At 40.2% G+C, this 19,515-nt stretch overlaps 2 protein-coding genes across 2 annotated transcripts; both read left to right on the top strand.

Moving 5' to 3' along the window:
* Window positions 1-361: 361 nt before the first annotated feature.
* On the top strand, window positions 362-5,642 carry LOC113332131 (small RNA degrading nuclease 1-like). The gene is made up of 12 exons (XM_026578807.1): window positions 362-520; window positions 1,038-1,220; window positions 1,557-1,646; window positions 1,808-1,876; window positions 2,087-2,227; window positions 2,346-2,462; window positions 2,534-2,603; window positions 2,724-2,824; window positions 3,204-3,338; window positions 3,430-3,537; window positions 4,553-4,657; window positions 5,118-5,642. The coding sequence occupies exons 1-12, from the start codon at window positions 488-490 to the stop codon at window positions 5,421-5,423; spliced, it is 1,458 nt and encodes a 485-aa protein (XP_026434592.1). The 5' UTR covers window positions 362-487; the 3' UTR covers window positions 5,424-5,642.
* Window positions 5,643-6,033: 391 nt separating this feature from the next.
* Window positions 6,034-10,396, top strand: LOC113332132 (lanC-like protein GCL1). The gene is made up of 5 exons (XM_026578808.1): window positions 6,034-6,292; window positions 6,451-6,644; window positions 7,174-7,285; window positions 8,939-9,409; window positions 9,779-10,396. The coding sequence occupies exons 1-5, from the start codon at window positions 6,107-6,109 to the stop codon at window positions 10,118-10,120; spliced, it is 1,305 nt and encodes a 434-aa protein (XP_026434593.1). The 5' UTR covers window positions 6,034-6,106; the 3' UTR covers window positions 10,121-10,396.
* The last annotated feature ends 9,119 nt before the right edge of the window (window positions 10,397-19,515 follow it).

Raw genomic sequence — 19,515 nt, 5'->3', positions numbered from 1 at the left:
TTTGGTATGACCCTCAGAATCTTAAAATTGTGTATATGAGATTTAAAGTTAAAAAAGTGGATCCATAAATCCCATATGAAAGATTTGCTGGAAAACTAATTCCCATGAGAAACGTAATTCCAGGAATTTAGACAACCAAACATACCGTAAAAACGTAATTCCACCAAATCAAACGAACCCATAAATCCCACCTTTGAAACTCTACATCCAAACCCACCGTAAATTTTATACCATGCACCATAAGAACCAGCCTGAAAGGTTAAAAGTTAAAACACATAGCTAGGTTAGGAGATTCGAACCCGATCCTCGTCCAACGTCCCAAACGGCCCAAACCTGAACTTCTGAAAGCAATAAAGAACCCATCCCTTAAAACCCTAATTAACTCTTCTTCTTCCTCCTATTTCTTCTGCTCAGCAACAGTCGACTACGGACTTGCAGCTTTTCCTGCCAGTCAATATTTCTTATCCATCAACACCCATATCTCACGATGGACAAGAAGTTAGCTGCTGCGGAGAAGCGGGTATTTTTTGTTTTTATTGGATTGTGTAATTAAATTTAGGGCGAGCAATATGTATTTTAGAAACCCATTAGAATTACATCAAGGAATAATATGTATCCAATTCTGTCCTCGTTATCATGTATTAGCCGATAAAGTGTTATAGCTTTTAATGTGACTGTTTCACTACTAGTATCGACTCTAGGTGTAATCTCAATTGCTTAGTTGAAGCTTTATTCTGCTTAAATGGTTTTTCTAGTGTTGATCTGTCTGTTTTTGGACGGAGCTAGTATATCTCGCGGTTTTATTGAAAGTTAGCTTCTGTTGGAGATACTTAGTAACCAACAAAACAACTAAAATTCTTTGTTCGTTTTTTTTTAAGCAAAACTGAAATGCTGTAATTTTTTTTTATCTACGAAGCACAGACACTTCTCATTTGCTGTGTCATTTTTCCCGTATCCACCATTTATTGTTTAGCTTCTCAGTGATGGTGTTTAGTTGTTTTATATTTTTTCCTTGATTGAATTTTAAATGTGTATAGGTTCTCGTTCATATGGTAAAAATGATGCAAAAGAAAGGAAAAAGAGGCACCAAAGGATATTGGAAGGAATTTTTGAACGTTCATGACCTCAAAATGGGTGACACTATAAGGGACCCTTCAAGGAGGTCTATTGATGACTTAGTTTCTTTTCTGACAACATTTACAGAAGAGGAAGATATAAAGGTGAATTTTCTTCTCAGTATTCTTATCAAATTGCTTTTTGAAATCTTACAAATGTTTTCATTTTTGCCAGTTTCTCATATGCTGTTTTTTGTCTAAGTAATTGCTAGTGACCCAAAAATATAAGAGGTCAAAAGGTCTTACATATTCTTGGCAATTATATAGCTGAAAACAACCTGATTCATAGCCTTTTTGCCTAATAAGAATCGGTAAGTTGATGCATTCTGAGTATCAGCAGATTGTCAAGAAAGACCTTAGTATGCACGTTTGTCTTAATTTGATGTTGCACCAAGGTGGTAAGTTTTATCTTAATTTGTTTTTGCAATGCAAAATTCACAGTTTTTGGAGAAAGCATTGGAACGTGGATCTAATCGCGAAGCAGTGATACAGTTGCAGAAGAATGCTTCAGATATTGAATCCTCTCCCCAGGTATGAACTCTAGATACCGTATATCTTCATGTTTCTCTGTCTTTCAGTTCGCGACACTTTTGGATTGGGTTGCCTACAATTTTCTCATCTGCATTAGTCAAATGAATAGAATATATTGAGCCTATTATGATTCACAATGGTTTATTATTGTGGAATCTCAGAAGCTGGTTGTCTTAACTCTTGAACACCCAGAATACGCATGCAATTACACCTTCCCATCCGATGAGGAGGTATGATACAACTTCACATCCCAAGTCTTCTTAATGCTATAATTGTAAATGGATTTTCCAAGGTTTATGGGACACCCACTGATTCTTCAAGTATTCAATATTAATTATCGCCATAATTAACTATCATCTGATGTTTCTCTTGATTCACACAAGGAGTGTATTCCTTAATTTCTGATTTGTTACTTTTATGGGTCATGGACGTTGGTACAGGACTGGGTAATCACAAAAATGGGTAAACTTTCTAAGGCAAAGGAATCCGATAAAATGGTTGCTATGGATTGTGAGATGGTTCTTTGTGAAGATGGTACAGAGGCTGTAGTGCAAGTGTGTGTTGTAGATCAGAATTTAGAGGTATGTTTTCTGAACCATATTATCTTGGTATTACTTTTGTAGCTAAGCAGGCTCACAATTACATCAAGTAACCTGTATGTTTCTGAAATCACTGCATCACTCTGTATGTTTCTTCCAGGTTAAACTCGATACACTTGTGAAGCCCAATAAGCCTATTGTTGACTATAGATCTGAAATAACTGGAATCACTGCTAAGGATTTGGAAGGAGTTACTTGTTCTTTAGCAGATGTACAGGTAATATTAGACACTTAGATGTTTGTACTATGAATTTTTAAACCTCCCTAAATTGATATCTGCCTTTGTAGAAATCAATGAAAAAGCTGTTGTCGCATGGAACTATTTTGATCGGTCACAGTTTGAATTGTGATCTACGAGGTACTTGAACGACTAGATTCATATGTACCCAGCCACAACTCTCCCCCTTATATTTGTTAAACATTTTTTATTTTATTTTTGAATTTACATTTTATTTTTTAATTTTTTGATGTTGTATAGCTCTGAAATTGGATCATGCAAGGGTTATCGACACATCGCTTATCTTCCGATGTACAGATGGAACTACTCGCAAGAAACCTTCATTGTGCCACCTTAGCAAGGCAAGTTCACAGTTTTTTTTTTTATGAATCGCAACAGAGTCACCAATTTCCACTTTTACATCTGTTATCTATATGTTTTCTGATATAACAAATTAGATTCATTTTCATTGGTCTTACTAAGCCATGACTGTCAATTTAAACAAAATTACTTACTTTGGTTCTTTTCACGACGAATGTTATGATTGGTGACTGAGTAGCTGGAGAAAGCAAAGAGTTTGTAGGACTCACTATCTGAAACCTTATTATTTTTATCTTATCATTAACATATCTCACCCAGGACTGGTTGGTCATCAAATCTTTTACTAGGAGCTAGTGGATTGGAAATGATCAAGAGATATTTGTGAGTTATCTTGACTTTGTTCTAGTTTTACTCTGACAGATTGTGCTCGGCCATGACCTCAGGGAGAAGGGTGCTCCACATAATTGTCTAGCCGATGCACGTGCTGCAATGAAACTGGTTCTTGCCAAGCTGGAAAAAGGATTTGATGAAATCATTTCCTTGGATGCCAAAGAGGTAATGTTGGAACTATAATATGGCACTGTATATTTATGTATTAACACATTGTTTTGCTAATATCTCCCTTCTGTCTCGATATCGTATGCAGGTAACCGGTGATGATCTATTGAAGCTTTTTGTTCACAGAATACCAATTCGTGTAACTGCAGATGAATTACGTAAAATATTTCCAGAGGACTCTACTGTCGTACTTGAGGTATGCATGCACGTTAGGTTGAATTTTCTCTCCTTTGAAATTAAATATCACGGGAGGAGCCAGAAAAAGTTTACTGTTGTGCTTTTCTAATTGCTGATAAGTTTGAATCTGAATTGAGATTGTCAAATCCAATGGTGGAAAGGAGCACCTTGATGCAATTTACTTTTTTGCCACTGGCACATGCCTTGTGGGCTATAGAAGTCCAAAACCTGCACTTTGATGTGGGCCTTGATGCGTTTTTTTAATCTTTTTCATTTTTGACTTTTAAGCCTTGAAAATACAACCCTACTCCCTACCTATCTACTCCCTTCCTATATACTCCCTCTTTTTTAAAAACGGAGGGAGTAAGTTATTATTAGAGAATACAAGTGTCTAAGTTGAAGAGACTAAAGATGGAGACTGTACTGTACCATGCAAACAACTAAATTCGTAGTCGCTTCTGGACTTCTTGTTTTATGATCTATGTTTTCTCTCCCTGTTTACCTTTTTTCCGCTCTTCTACACTTTATCAGTTATGCTTATTTATTTGTTTTTCTAGCATTTACTTTTAGCAATGTGAGGCTCTGCATCGATGCTGTGCATTTCCTTGCCAACGGAAAACGAGTTGCATCCGCTCAACGTTTTGTTAAACCTCGGGCCAACCAAAAAGTCATTTTACCGGCTTTTATCAGTATGCTTATTTATTTGTTTTTCTAGCATTTACTTTTAGCAATGTGAGGCCCTGCATCAATGTTGTGCATTTCCTTGCCAATGGAAAACGAGTTGCATCCGCTCAACGTTTGTTAAACCTCGGGCCAACCAAAAAGTCATTTTACTGGATTTTCATTTTGTTGTCAGTTTTAGTGGAAGTCAGTTCTTGGATGGTGTGGTTCACTTAGAACTTAATGAGACTCATTCATTTTACTTTTTTCAAAACTTGCTGGAATTTTTTCAGCCACTGTAGATCCTTGTTTTCCGACTTCGGTAACCATTGTTGTCAGAAACGTTTCTAACTATAATAAACCTTGGCTGGCAGCCTTTCTACAAACCCCAAGCAAAACAATATTATGCGTCTGCCATTTTCAAAGATCAACAGGAGGCACTTGCCACTTTTGAAAGTATTGAAGGTGAAGAAGGAAAGGTATGGATTCACCTTGTCATTCATTTTCCTTTTATAGTAGGAACTAAGCATATGCCGTGATTAAATTAGGATGATATGAAAAGGATGCGAAGACACTTGTAACTTACAGTTATCAGAAATTTGAAACTTCCTTCTCGGGGAGCGTGTATGGTTTCTCAAGAATGTAGCTAGATGTATATTCAGAATATCTTAGCACAGGTAAATCACCTTATACTTCACTAAAGAGTGGAAACCATGGACAAGCTAGAGGACTGAATACAAGACACTGCGAGAAATTTTAGGGGCCTATCATCTCATCCTACGCACATGGATATTAGCACAAACAGCTCCCTCATCCAACTGTTAGCATTAATCCGTCTCTGTCCTGTTTTTCTTAATTGGTCTATGCAACTTTTTTGCAAAATTGAGAAGAATGAGGGCTGAAGTAATGTTCAACTTTTATTGTTACATTATTTTGCAGGATTCACATGGTTTGCCTCAGAAGTTCGTTACCTTTCAACTCAGAAATGGAAAATTTGTCAGTGTTTATGTTCGTAAAATGGTTAGAGATGACCATCCTTTACTAGATTCTTCAAGAAAGAGACGTATCCAAGAAGTAGAAGACGACGATGAGCAGTCTAACAAAAAGCCGAAAACAAATTTAGACAAATGTGCGGAACACATCAAAGAGATTAAAAGTCTTACAGAACAACTCGAGCAAAAGAATAGTCAGGTGGTTAACTTGCAAAAAATCATAGCTGCTCTAATAAGGAAAGAGGGACTCTAAAAAATTGTCACCGTCTGTCTCCATTTTTCCTCTATTTATTTCTATCGCTAATATGTTAGAATAGATCGGAATTTGCATTGTAAAGCTTCAAGGTACTTGTCCTTGAGCGAGTAATTTATCAGAAGCATCGTACATCTAAACTTATGTGTACTAGAGAAGAAAAACATTCGCAGTCTTTAATCAGACAATTCAATTTTGATACTACAGCATCTTCTATAATTTAATCGGTACTCCCATAAGCCTGCATTTCATTAATTTTGACCATTAATCACAGTTTATATTTTATTACGGCAAGGCATTTTTTCTCCTTCATTGCATTTTATTCCTTCTGAAAGGTTGAGGTACCTAAAGAATGTCTTCTGTGGTGTCTATCTCGGAGACATCCAAATAGCACATTCAACCGTCCAACGAGTCCAATGGGAAACACATGACTATAAGAAGGAAACACGGTAGGATTTTTTATCTAATAAATGGACGTGGCACCTGAAACACATGACACCTCTGAGGTAAACCTCACGACATGACTGGCGTACCTCTGTCCGGGACGGGACACGGCTTTCTTTATTCATATACGTGACACACTCTTTTGCTTTCTCTTCTTCTCTTTTTATTTACTCTATAAAAAGCACAGGAGTGAGAGAAACAGAAAAAGAAATAGCAACAGAGTACTAGGAAGATAAAGAATGTCATCTTCAATTATTGAATTAGGATCAACAATAACACAAGGCGGTAGCAGCAGTAGAGATGAACATGGTGACCATGATGATCAGAGGCTTGAATCAGTCCAAATGGAAGACTTAACTGTATATAGAAATTTGTCACTTCCTAGTGAAACTTTTCTCAAATCAGCCATTTCTCTTAAAGACCAGGTATGAACTTAATGTCTCCACTCTACCTCAACTGTGTATCACATGTCAGTTCCTTTAGAATATAAATTAAATGATGGTTTGATTTTTCTAGTGACTGTAATCAGTTTTTCTTTATTACAATTTTTTATGATTCAGTTTCTCTGGTTGTTGGCTTTTAGGTAGTGGAAGCTACTTGGAAAGAAGCAAATGGTAGAAAGAAGGGTTGTGTTGATCCAACGGTGTATACAGGTTTACTTGGTACGGTTTTAACTTGTTTAAGGTCATATGAAGCTACCGGAAACCAGAATGACTTGCTATTGTGCACTGAGATTGTTGATTTTTGTGCTGCGTTTATTGCAAGCACTTCTAAAAGGTCGGTTGCCTTAATTAGTTTTTCGTAACTAATCTTCTTTATTGAAGTTTTGTTGATCAATTAGTTGGTTCAAGTTAAGCTATCAGTAAAGAAGAATACATACAGGGATGGGCTCCACCCACTCAGAAATTAGAATCGAATAACTTTTAAACGAGACACTATAGACCATACTTACGGATATTGTTTAAAAAAAGTAAGGAAGTCTGTTTTAGGATTGCAATCTCATATTCGCATAGAGAACGTCACGACGAAAAATGACCATCAAATTTGATTCCAAGATGACTTTGTACTTCGCCGAAAAGAATCAGCTCATCGTTGTTGTTGCACGGGGAAAACGGGAAGACACGGAAAAAGCCAATAATGTGAAAATTGTTTTGAAATGAGCCCATTATAGTATGATGTGAAAGAGATATTAAAAGTTGGTCCTGACAGAGACGGGTCGAAGCGCATTTCTTTGACAACCAACTGTGAAGGGTGGTTATGGTAAATTAGACTTCTGATTTTGACATATTTATTTTGTGGATTGCAGGCATTTGACGTTTTTGTGTGGAAGTGGAGGAGTATATGCGCTTGGAGTTGTGATTGCTAATTACAGAAAGGACCTTCAAAGGCGGAGCCTGTTCTTGGACCTTTTCCTTCAGGTAAGTCTAGGTATTAGTATAACTTTTTTTACTTCGATGAAAAATATATTTGAACCAACATGTGTAGGATCTCTTGGTTTTTCTACTTAAACTCGGCAAACATTTACTAATAGTCTATTTGTGGTAGCCTGGTAGGATAGCACATGCATTATGTGCACCATGTCTTAAATTATTAGATGTAAGAGCACCTAGTGCAATAATGGTTATGCAGTAGATTATCTCTTGTACAGTGAATGGTTGTGGAATGTGGGCAAGAAGGAATACACATTCCAAACACCTTTAATGATTCAGACAAGCATGTTCCTAATCAGCTGATATACTAGGCCCGCATTCCTTCAGATTACTACTAAATCTTTTTTGAATTGTACACGAGGGATGCACAATTTCATGGAGAGTTATTAAAAACACGAAGCTTTAAGAAACTTATGATTTTGTTTTCATATCATAACAACCACTTTTTTACTTCTAGTAAATAAAAGGGTAACAGTGTTTTTCTTCTCGCTCAATCTGTTGATGAAATTTACTAGTGGGCATGTGACATATCCTCATTTCAGTTGCTTTCCAGAACCTATTTAGCTAGTTTATTTGTTTATTTGAACCCGTAGGATGGGTAATGGGTAGAGTAGGGATCAAACATAAGGGAAATAATGATGCTACCTGACCAGCTGTAAAATTTCTTATTAGTGCCAAGAAAAAGTATGGTCAAACCAAACTGCATTGGGAACCTTTGCCATTTCAAAAATGGCATAGCATATTGTTATCGTTATTGATTTGTAACATAAAATTTGTTTGTCTATTTGTTCTTCATTGATGCTGAGTATCAATTTGTAAATGAAACCACTATTTATATGCATAATTGAAAATTATGTTAGCTGGGATAATGGGTAAGGGACTGATGCTCCAGAGAAAATTACTGAGAAAATAGTATTTAGATTCCGTACGAAACAACTCAGAAAATCAGATCCTGTCCATGTACTATGGCGGCCGCCGAACTCGGGCGCCTGCACTGGGCATGGGAGGAATTCGATCACTAATTATTCCCAAAGGTCATCTGTATGGTCCTAAACTAGGGCTTAATATTGTTGTTTAATTTCGACGTTGAGATACTAGGGTCATGGAGTATTCAAAAAAATGCTGAGACTATCATCCACTTGTTCATACCTAGCTTTTTGGAGTTTTGGTTATTCGCTACTGAACTTTTAAACTTTTTAAAATTTGTCTCAAAAGTCGTGTCAGTTTCCGTCTTTAATTTCCATCATGTGTGATTTAGTTCTCTTAACTGGTCCTAAGAGTTTGTACATTGTGTGAGACATGTGATGAAAGCAGATATCTCTGACTTTGAAATTGGTCCAAATTTTAGAATCAACTTTTGTGAAAGCTTTATATGATGAGGGCAGTCCTGCCGTATAACCTTCAGTTTCTGTTCACTCTCCATGGTCCTGGATCTGCAATTTTTTCCTGCATATACTTTACCCATTGGTGTCGCGTCCATTAACCTTTAATGTGTTGGATTGTAAATTGCACCCAAATTGCACTTCACATGGACCAGCTAGGTAGTAGGCAATGGTTCTCAACTGCACCCAGATATCCTACCATAATTTTGTGATTTTGGTTAGTCAGCCAAGCTTGACAGGGTTTTCTTATAATGATTAGGTTGCACAAGAGAGAGCACTTCCTGCTGGGCCCGAGGAAGGAGGTTTTGGAATGTCATATGAGCTTCTTTATGGCCGAGCTGGATTTCTTTGGTCTGCATTGTTCATTAACAAGCATCTCGGAGAAAACACTATCCCCAAGGACCTTCTCATACCAATCGTGGAAGCCGTGCTGGCTGGGGGTCGAGCAGGGGCATTAAATCACACTGGATGCCCGTTGATGTATAGATGGCATGGGACTAGGTATTGGGGTGCAGCTCACGGTCTTGCTGGAATCCTTCAGGTTTTACTACACTTTCCGCTGTCAGCTGATGATGCTGAAGATGTTAAGGGGACCATAAGGTACATGATGAGAAACAGGTTCCAACAGAGCGGCAATTATCCTGTAAGTGAAGGAAACCCCAGGGATAAGTTGGTGCAGTGGTCACATGGTGCCACGGGTGTGGCCATTACTCTATGCAAGGCTGCACAGGTTAGCCCTTTCCGTATCTGTTTCTGTTTCATTTCTATACTATAGTGTTTTTAACAGCGAAGGAAAGTATTAACTGAAATTGAACATAGGTGGAAATCATTAAGAAATTGATAATTTTAGTGCGCATAGGTAATCATAGAAGGCTATAATGACACGACTGTGGCGGAGAAGCCAATTTGTCCCCCCTATTCTTGAATATATTGGCGAGTGACCCTGTAGCCTTGATTTTCTATCGCTGCTCTGCTAACTTACAAAAAACAAAATTGAAGAATCTGTTTTGATAATTGGTGGATTAAAGGTTTGGAATATTGTGCAAGGATTCAGGTTTTGCATGCAGTAGTGCTTAATTCAACCATTTCCTTTCCACAGGTATTTTCAGGGGACAGGGAGTTCCGAGACGGGGCTATAGAAGCAGGAGAAGTTGTTTGGAAGAATGGGTTAGTAAGAAAAGTAGGACTGGCAGATGGTGTAAGCGGAAATGCATATGCATTCCTATCGCTATATCGTCTAACAGGAGAAAGTATATATATTGAAAGAGCAATGGCTTTCACAAGTTTTCTATATCAAAATGCACCAAAGCTCGTGGGAGTCAATCAGGAACGAGAATCCGAACATGCGTACTCTCTTTTCCAAGGACTTGCTGGGACAGCTTGTCTATGGTTTGACGTAGTCTCACCAGAGAGCTCAAGATTCCCTTGTTTTGAACTTTAAACAAGGTTTTTCTTGCTCACGTTCACTGATAAATGGCTGAAGACATGGATTAGAACAAAGGCGGAAGAGTACGGGCCTGAAAGTGATTTTATGGTTTACATTCCACAATTTTAAGCTTGTATTTAACATCTTCCATGAGTTCATGCGCACTTGTGAATTGGAGTCCTCATGATTTTTCAGTCTTAAAGTAGAAAACAACATTGCACTAGTTCTCTCTAGATTTCCGGTTTAGTCAGACTGAGCATACATGATGGTTTAATTTTCAACAGCCATTAACTAGTTCAATCTCTAGTACTGCTGGTTAGCTTAAGAGACTACCTTGTGTATACTTGAGCCTTCCAAGTTTTTGACTCTATGCCTTGCAAGTTCTTGACTGTATGAAAATCGGATTAAGAGTATATCAATGATGCACAGATTAGCAAACTAGACATTTAAGACCAGTACCGGAAATAATTTTTTTGAAGAAAAATAAGAAAACAAATCGATCTAGGTCGTACAAAAACAACAAGAGAATATATTACTCGAGGTCGAGGTAGTAAGAGAAGGAATCTAACTTTTTCTGTGCCTGCTGCTGCTTCTTAGGCATGTACTTGTTAATATTAAATAAAACTTGTAAAGCTCCTTCCTCTTTGGTGCCGGATCCATCCATCTTTGCTAGTCCGAAGGATGCCACCCGATTTTCGTCACCGGATAACAAGTCGGATAAAGGAGAAGCACTTCCAATTTTACGATTTTTTTCACCTCTTAAGAAACCCCATAAAGGAATTCTAGCTCTACCAATAACCGTAATGCCTTCAGAAGGCTCGATTATGTTAGGGGGAGTACTGTCGTCGTCGTCGTCGTCATCATCATCGTCAAACTGCTCCCAACGGTCCTCATCCTTGTCAAACGGATCATTCCAAGGTTTTTGATCCCACCGTGTTTTACCCCGACGTTGTTGATTCAATATCCAATTTTTAATTCTAAACTCTGTAAGGTAAAACCTATTTACTTCAATTTTGACAACCGATTCATGAATCTTGTGTAAATCTATATCAAACCTCATTCCACAGTAGTTCCAAAAGATAGGTTCTTGAGGTTTGTTGTTTCTCCTCATTGGTGTACGAATCTCTTTAGTTGTCTCACTGGCAGACGGACCATTTACTGGACTTGATTCCAAACCAACACTAACAGAGTAAACCGATGACAACTCTACCGTACGTTCTTGTCTGAGTTGTTGTCTGAAGTATGGCGGATTATATCCATAACTATATTCATAATAGCCACAGCCATAGCCATGGTCGCGCTTTAATCGAAGTTGTTGTGCCGCTTCTTCCTCTTCTCCTTCTCCTCTAAAGGAGATGGCACCAATATGTAGAACAACTGCAGCTTTGGAGATGTCTTCTGGTATAGAAGAATCAGGAACGCATACAACTGATTTTCCCTTCCAGCCTCTGGTTCCCATTCTTGGGAAGTTGAACGACGAATATGTATATGTGCTTTAAAGATTTCAATATGGTTTTATGTGTGTTGATGAAGGAGAGTTATGTACTGTTTTATTGACCTTATTTATAGGAGTTATTGAGTATATAAGGAATTTGATTTGTCTAGGAAACCATGAAATTGTGTAACTTATTTAGGAAGCAAGAAACGTGCGCGGCGATCTGTTTTTTGGAGAAGCCGGAGTTTACGCAGAAGACGGCTAGCATGGATCCATTGATCGAATTTTGACGGCTGGGATTATGTCTCGACCCAGCTAACTCCTAGATCTCCACTATTTTAGGTGGATCGTTTGGTGTTTTTCTCTCTTCCAAAGAAGCATTGATCGAAATTAGTACGACTACAGACTTCACGTCATGTTGTAGAACCTCTTTTATCCACTCAGGGGTTACATTAACCCAAACATTTCATGTTTTGTTAGCTTATATAAAACGTTGAGCCATTTCAAATGTCCACCCATTCGACTCAGAAAATATATATCTCCAATTCTTCAAAACCGTCATACAATATTGATCTTCTAAATGTGAGGTTATTCGTTGCATAAAAATATAATTAGTAGTCAAATGGTTAACCACTTGACCTAATGCCAATAGACTATGTTATCCATCATTATTGAACAAAAATAACATTCTGCCATTTAATAAGAAATATGTGAGACGGTGCGAAATTACTCACTGGTGCAATTTGGTCGTTGTAGTAGCATAAAACCACACAACACATCCAACGAAGTAGAAGATAATTTAACACAAAGTGAAAATACACAACAAACATAGGCACAAAGATGTACGTGGTTCGGTATGATTACCTACGTCCACGGGGTGAAAGGATGAATGTTATTATTTCTTTTCTTTGATTACAAGATGTTCTCTCCTTCTCAATGGTGTAACTCTCCTTCTCAAATGGTGTAACTCTCAAACTCTCCAATATAGTGTCTTGTTTTTTTTCTCTCTTCCAACCTGCCTATCTCTCTCGACCTGCCCTTATATTTATAGGCCAAGGTCGAGATACAACAAAATTACAATGTTGGTCACATTACATCAATTTAGTTGTTCCCTATCAGACCTTCACTGCTCGCCCGACTTTCTGGTTTGACCGATAGTTCTTCACCCGAGGTTGAGTCTTAATCGTCTGGTTAACACGATGTCGCCCTTCTCTTCTTCTCGTTCCTTTGTTTGATAATCTCCCTTCGTCTGACCGAGTGCTTTCTGATTGTTCGCCCGACCTGTCAGAGGATAAGAATCACGTCACATCCGACCCACGTGATACCTCGCTCCTTGCGCCGTCTGGTTCTATCTTGTGCTTCGCTGCTCTTTGTTCTTTGGTGTATCACATCTTAGGATCTTGCCACCTAGCCCTGTGGATTACCTACACCTACATTTATGCCCTTTATTTCGCTCGTGTGCGTGGCATGAGGGAAAGAAAATCGCTCCACCTTCCCACGTCCTTGAGCATGCCGAGAATTCCTCCATGCAGTTCCCCACTAAACACCCCATTATGACTTGTAACCGCTGCTGTCGGTCAAGACACTTCATCCTATAAATACCTCCCTTTATGTTCTCTTTCCTCTATTCGCCATTTTCAGAGAAACCAAGCGTTGTTCTTTCTTCTTCTTCACCTTCCTTCTTTGCCGACGCCATTAACTCCGGCGGCCCTTTTATCTTCTCAGTCTTCATCTTCGCTGTTTCTGTTGGTGAGGTTTGCGAAAGTCGTGGTTGGTTCTTCTTTTTACTTCTCTCTCCATCAAAGTTCATATCTCTCGGTTCCCTTTCTGCCATGGCTACTTCTTCTCCGTCAATGACTGAAAAAAGGTGCGTGAGTGATACCTTCTCCGAGGGCGATGTTGTTTCCCTTGATTCCTTATTTTGGATTGAGAGTCCTTCCCATCACGATTATCGTGCTATAAATTCCCTTTTTCCTGATGATTCTCCCTCTTTTTCATGTAGGGCTGACAAGAGAGTCTCCAAAGACTTGTCTGATGATGAGTTTATTGAACAGTTGAAGGAAGAATTCGGTCTTCAAAACTATGAAGTGACCCTAGTCTCGGGCCAAACGGGTGTGTTGAAGAAGACCGATGTCGATAAGCATGAGCAGTCGTCCGAGGCGGTCATCATCACTCGTGGGAAGTTGGAACTTGACCTTCGCTTTCCTCTATACAACCCTGCCAGCCCTTTCTACTATGAGGTATTGTCGCAGCTTCGTCCGAATCGGGCCTTGACTCAGTGGAATGGCAACACTTTCCGTTTGATGAATGAGTGGAGAGACCGAGGCGAGGGTCGCGGCTCTACGTCCGATTGGTCGACCTATAAGCCTGGAGACGCTCCCGATTACACTTCTGTCAATTTTATCGTGAACTACCGAAGCGGGACAACTACCAATGGCGACCTTGCTGGTTTTGCTGCTAGCCCTCACTGTCAGAAATCTATGCCCGAGGGTGTTGACAGATTGATGCTAGATGTTGATCCCCTTGGTAAAGGTTCCAACAAGCGTGCTCGCCACACCAATGACCCATACTGGGACCGAGTTCCACTTCTTGTTCGCGGCCAAATTTTGCATGGTAGATTTCCTCCTCCTCAATTCCTGCAAAGCCTTATCCATTCTGGGTGATTAACGATGATAGGTTATGTTGCTTTCTTTCCATTTTATTTGATTCCTACTGTATCGGCTTGGGGTACTGATTACTTTCTTGTCGTAGGTTAAGCCTCAGGGCGAGCCTACCAAACCGGCTTCTATTTCCAAGAAGAGGAGTGCTGGCACAAGGGTCGAGGAAGACCAGAGGAAGGTAACAAGCATATAGATTTTATTCTAAGTACATGTACTTGCCCCTATTTTTTGCGTTCACGTGTTCTGACGCTGAACCTTGTGTAGAAAATCCCTAGGCGCGAGGATGAAGATGTTGGAGGGTCCGATACTGTTGGTGGTGAAGGTTTGGTTCCAAGGCGTAATCCTCCTCGGGGAAAGGTGGAGGTGAAGGGAGTGGTGCTGAAAAGCTCGGACATTGTGATCGACATCCCCGATTAAGAAGATGAGGACGATATATTCGGGGACGAGAAGCTATTTGATGAGGATGCTGGTGGTCAGAAGGAAGGGGAGGTTCCTGCGGAAACTGCTATTGTGACTCCTATCGTGCAGTCTAGAGCTCAGGGGCTGACCCAAACATCGCTCCAAAAGCTGCCCCAGAAGGATGTTGGATCTCCCTCGGGTGTTCTGACATCTTTTACCATATCGGACCCTATGTGTGATTCTCTTGGCGCATTACACTCGGAGGAGTTCGGCTCCTATACTGATGAGCAGATGATTGCTGTCGTGCCCCTGTATCATGACATTGCGCCGGTCTTTGATAATCTGGTAAATGGTTTGTTTGAACTCTTCGTTTTGATGTTATCGGGCCTTACTAATCTCGTCTTGGGATGGAATTTGTAGGCGTTGAATCGGTCGAGGTTGGAGGCTGCACTCCGCCGACAAGAGATTAGGAAGTTGGAGGCTGCTCTTCAGCAGGAGAGGGAAAGATCTCGTGATCTGGAGATCAAACTCGCCGATGCACAAGGTATATTGTTTACATAGTTTTGTTGATTGAGTTCTTCGTACCAATGTCCTGAGTCAATTATTGTTCTTCTAGCCGAAATATCTAGTATAGATCTAGACGCTTCTTCGGAGTATATGCTTATGAAGAGAAAATGGGATATCGAGAAAGATCTTGTGGAGAATCTTCGACAACGAATTTCCAATAAGGATGGGAAGATAGACCGACAGGAGGCCGAGATCCAGCAACTTCAAGAGGAATTGGAAAAATATCGCATGTTTGAGTATGTCCCCGAGGAGATAGATAACTTATGGGCTCGCTTGGGCATGTTTCAGAGACTTGATGGTGATAAAACGTTACTAGACGATAATCTGGAGAGTCAAAATGGTTCCCTTAGGCTTCAAAATCGAGATCTTCATGAAGATCGGCGACGAATTTTGAGGGAAAAAGCTGTGGCCGAACAGTCCAACCGAGATCTTCTTGAAAGGACCAAGGGCTTCGATAAGCTATCCAATGACCTAGAGTGGACCCAAGCCCAGTTATCGATGCTACAATTGTCCTATAATCGTCAGAGGGCTGAGTGGAGCGATCACAAGAAATATTGTCCTTCGAATGAATTCAATGAAACAATACTATAATGAGTTAACTTTGAAGCTTTCTAAGGCCGAGGATGAGTTGTCCAAGTCCGTGGAGTCGTTAGAATCTGTGTTGTCAACCCTATCAGGTCTCTGGAGTGCATGCTGGGGTGGCCTTAAGACCGAGTTAATTTGTTGTTTTTACTCCGTGTTCTGCTATATTCCGTGTTTAAGATGCTTATAATGTTTTGTTGCAGCCGAGCAGGGTCGTGCTAAGGATCTGAAGCGAGATGTGCACAACCTCGGGCAAGAGGTGGAGCAGTGGAAGAAGGCTGAAGGCGAGACGAAGGTTAAGCTCCAAGACGCCGAGTCGAGGTCCGAGCAGCTTTCTCAGCAGATTGTGGACGAGAGAAACACTCATAAGAGCGAGCTTGCTGAGGCGATCAAGGCCGATGTAAATGAGTACATCGCGCAAAACCGCCGCGAGGTTGCTCAGAGGGGTGCACTTAGGTGGGAAGGCCCTTAGTTCTAGCTCTTGGGTGAAAGGGTTCCTCTCGGCCTCGCTTATGACCTCGGCGAGCTTATCTTCTTCGCCGGTTCCTGACAACTTCCTTATCTTTTCCTCTAACTCTCTTAGCTTGGCTTCAGTCGCATTGTTGGACCTTGTGTTTCTCTGTTGATTATTCCTCTCATGCCTTTCGTCGTCTGTCGATGAATCCTCGGGTGGACCGTATCTTCCAATAGGTGGTGTTAGGGGTGGTCCTGATCGACCGGAATTGCTTGGTCCTACTGCAGGTGGTACCTGCCCGATTCGGCCTTGGTGTCCTGATGTCCCTCGTCTAGAAGATCCTCTCGACCTTAAGTTCCGCAGCTGATATTTCTCGAACTCTAGAGCTAGGTTCCTCTGCTGAAGATCCCTTAAAGCCGCTTCTTGCCTTCTTTGGCTTTCTAGAATTGCGAGCAGTGTTGGATCTGTACTCTCATCGCTAGAGTGACCATTTGGATGGCCTAAATGGGCAGGGGGTGGTGCCGTCATCATAGGTGGTGAGGTGGTACTGCGGGGGGTATCTGAGTCGATGTCGCCGGATCGATTCCGATATTTGTTTCTCGTCCTAGTTGTACTATCCTTAGTCGTTCTTGCTCTCACCTGAGGGCTTCTTGATACTCAGCTTGTCGTCTGATGTTTCGTCTCTGAGCATGCAGGATCAATGTTGCCTCATCATCTTCCGTGTCTGACGCGGTAAGTCCATCTATTTATCATCCCCCCTTGGGGGCGAGGCGATTCGCTCCAAAGGAGATGGGTCACCGTCTCGTCCCAGATCGATCTCCTCGTCCACAATTGGCATACCCCTTGCAGCAGCTCGTGATTCCTCTGGTGGTGGATGCCCGTTACTCCCTCGCCTCGTCCCAGTTACTCCTCCTTGCATGCTGTTACTGGAGATCGTGCGGTTCCTCAGAGTTCTTACCATCCCTGACGTGCTAGCCATAGGACACAATGTGCCGTTAGTCCGAGAGTCGTCCCTACCTACGTCAGTGAAAACAGACAACACCTTACTTTGACATGTTTTTAAAAAGTTTCTATAGTATGCACGGTTTTTAGAAGAAAAAAGTGACTGACACCAGGACTGAGTTTCAAAAGTACGATTCCCTCTGCTCTGCCATGCTGACCTCGCCAATTTGACCTGTTAAGACTCTAAGTGTCTCCTTTTAGACGGGTATCATGCTACGTCGCTTTCAAAGTTGCACGACGTCGCTTTCAGTACCACGACTATGCATTAACTAAAATTTGTCCTACATTCCCTAGACTCCAAATCATTAACACCTAGTTATCTGTGGGTAAAAGGTCCAAATTCGTACTTTTATGAGGTCAGCACGCCACGGAAAAAACTGGACTAAGACTTATGCACTCCCTTGGAACTACAAAGGGATGGCTTCCCTTGATTCCTTGGATTCCTTCACCGGCGACCAATAATCTCGCCGTGATGTTGTTTTGGCATTTTCCCCAGCCAACATGGAACCTCAAACAACTTGAACCACACATCGAAGATGTTATTTGAGAGTTTATGGGTATTCCGTTGTTGAACTCGCGGGACAAAAACTAAGATCAAAATACGAAGACAAGTGCGAAAAGTACTATGAAAACGAAGATTAAGACACGAAAACAGACTCGCCTACAAGCGAGACTAGTCGACTGTTCGGGATCGACCTAACTGAAAATGTTTGCTAACGACTCGATCTTAACAACGAAAACTTAACTATCTCAACAGTCTTCAAACCAAACAATCATATACAGACTTTCACCGAGCAGAGTTCATCCCATAGCATCAACTAACACACAAAGTATTTTTAGGAGATTTTGGATCGTCTCTGTCGGCACATGCAGTCAAGGTATCCGGAGAACTTAGACGTCCCCTTAGTCGGCGCCAGAATGTAGTAGCATAAAACCACACAGCACATCCAACGAAGTAGAATATAATTTAACACAAAGTGAAGATACACAACAAACATAGGCACAAAGATATACGTGGTTCGGTATGATTACCTACGTCCACGGGGTGAAAGGATAAATGTTATTATTTCTTTTCTTTGATTACAAGATGTTCTCCTCCTTCTCAAATGGTGTAACTCTCCTTCTCAAATGGTGTAACTCTCAAACTCTCCAATGTAGTGTCTTGTTTTTTTCTCTCTTCCAACCTGCCTCTCTCTCTCGAACTGCCCTTATATTTATAGGCCAAGGTTGAGATACAACATAATTACAATGTTGGTCACATTACATCAATTTAGTTGTTTCCTATCGGACCTTCACTGCTCTCCCGACTTTCTGTTTTGACCGATAGTTCTTCACCCGAGGCCGAGTCTTAATCGTCTGGTTAACACGATGTCGCCCTTCTCTTCTTCTCGTTCCTTTGTTTGACCATCTCCCTTCGTCTGACCGAGTGCTTTCTGATTGTTCGCCCGACCTGTCAGAGGATAAGGATCACGTCACATCCGACCCACGTGATAAATCGCTCCTTGCGCCGTCTGGTTCTATCTTGTGCTTCGCCGCTCTTTGTTCTTTGGTTATCACAGCTTAGGATCTTTCCACCTAGCCCTGTGGATTATCTACACCTACAGTCACCAATACTTACGACTACAAAAACACCATCCACCATTTTTGTTGTTACTGAAATAGCTTCCATCACCATTTCCAACCACACCACAACGTTTTTTCCTTTACACCATCACGACCACCATTGTGATCCACTTAATTAATTTGGCCAATTTAGACATTAGCTAATCGAATTATATTTAATATCATTATTTAATAAAAATATTTGTTAATAGAATAATTTAATTATTATCGTTTTTGATGCAACGTCTACTATGAAAAATTAATATAATGGTAATTATGCAAGATAAATGAAAAATTAGTAATTTGTTAATTAAATTTTAGATGTTAGATCAATTCTTAATCATCAGTTATGAGAAACAGTTACAACCTTAGATGTATCTATTGCAAGAATAAAAATGACAATTGTCCATAATAAGTTAGAAAGATTATGTCAATTTTAACTCTTTTTATTTTTTTTTTGGCTTTATATAAACTGATAATTGTTTTTCATATTTTTTTAATTATTATGTTTCTTACAGAGAATTGCTAGGTTGACCGAATTATATATGTGTCTCGAAGAAACCACCGAGTGAAGCATGTAGTGAGACCTACTGAAAAAATCAACCACAACTTCCGTAATAATGTTATTTTTGTTCCAACGACATACAATAAACATTTTTTTTCACTACGGCACTAAACCTGCACCACTGCCACCAGAACGACTCATTAT

The sequence above is a fragment of the Papaver somniferum genome, unplaced genomic scaffold (assembly GCF_003573695.1).
Source record: "Papaver somniferum cultivar HN1 unplaced genomic scaffold, ASM357369v1 unplaced-scaffold_128, whole genome shotgun sequence".
Taxonomy (NCBI): Eukaryota; Viridiplantae; Streptophyta; class Magnoliopsida; order Ranunculales; family Papaveraceae; genus Papaver; species Papaver somniferum.
The sequence above is the reverse complement of the archived record's forward strand: the minus strand, read 5'-3'. Positions and strand labels throughout refer to the sequence as shown.

What these genes read in the sequence shown, in the direction of transcription:
- LOC113332131 (XM_026578807.1), top strand. Translation starts at nt 488, where the DNA reads ATGGACAAGAAGTTAGCTGCTGCGGAGAAGCGG. An exon ending in ACTCTACTGTCGTACTTGAG is followed by an intron (nt 3,538 to 4,552) that starts GTATGCATGCAC and finishes CTTGGCTGGCAG; the next exon opens with CCTTTCTACAAACCCCAAGC. An exon ending in TTGAAGGTGAAGAAGGAAAG is followed by an intron (nt 4,658 to 5,117) that starts GTATGGATTCAC and finishes ATTATTTTGCAG; the next exon opens with GATTCACATGGTTTGCCTCA.
- LOC113332132 (XM_026578808.1), top strand. Translation starts at nt 6,107, where the DNA reads ATGTCATCTTCAATTATTGAATTAGGATCAACAATAACACAAGGCGGT. An exon ending in CCATTTCTCTTAAAGACCAG is followed by an intron (nt 6,293 to 6,450) that starts GTATGAACTTAA and finishes GTTGGCTTTTAG; the next exon opens with GTAGTGGAAGCTACTTGGAA. An exon ending in TCTTGGACCTTTTCCTTCAG is followed by an intron (nt 7,286 to 8,938) that starts GTAAGTCTAGGT and finishes TATAATGATTAG; the next exon opens with GTTGCACAAGAGAGAGCACT.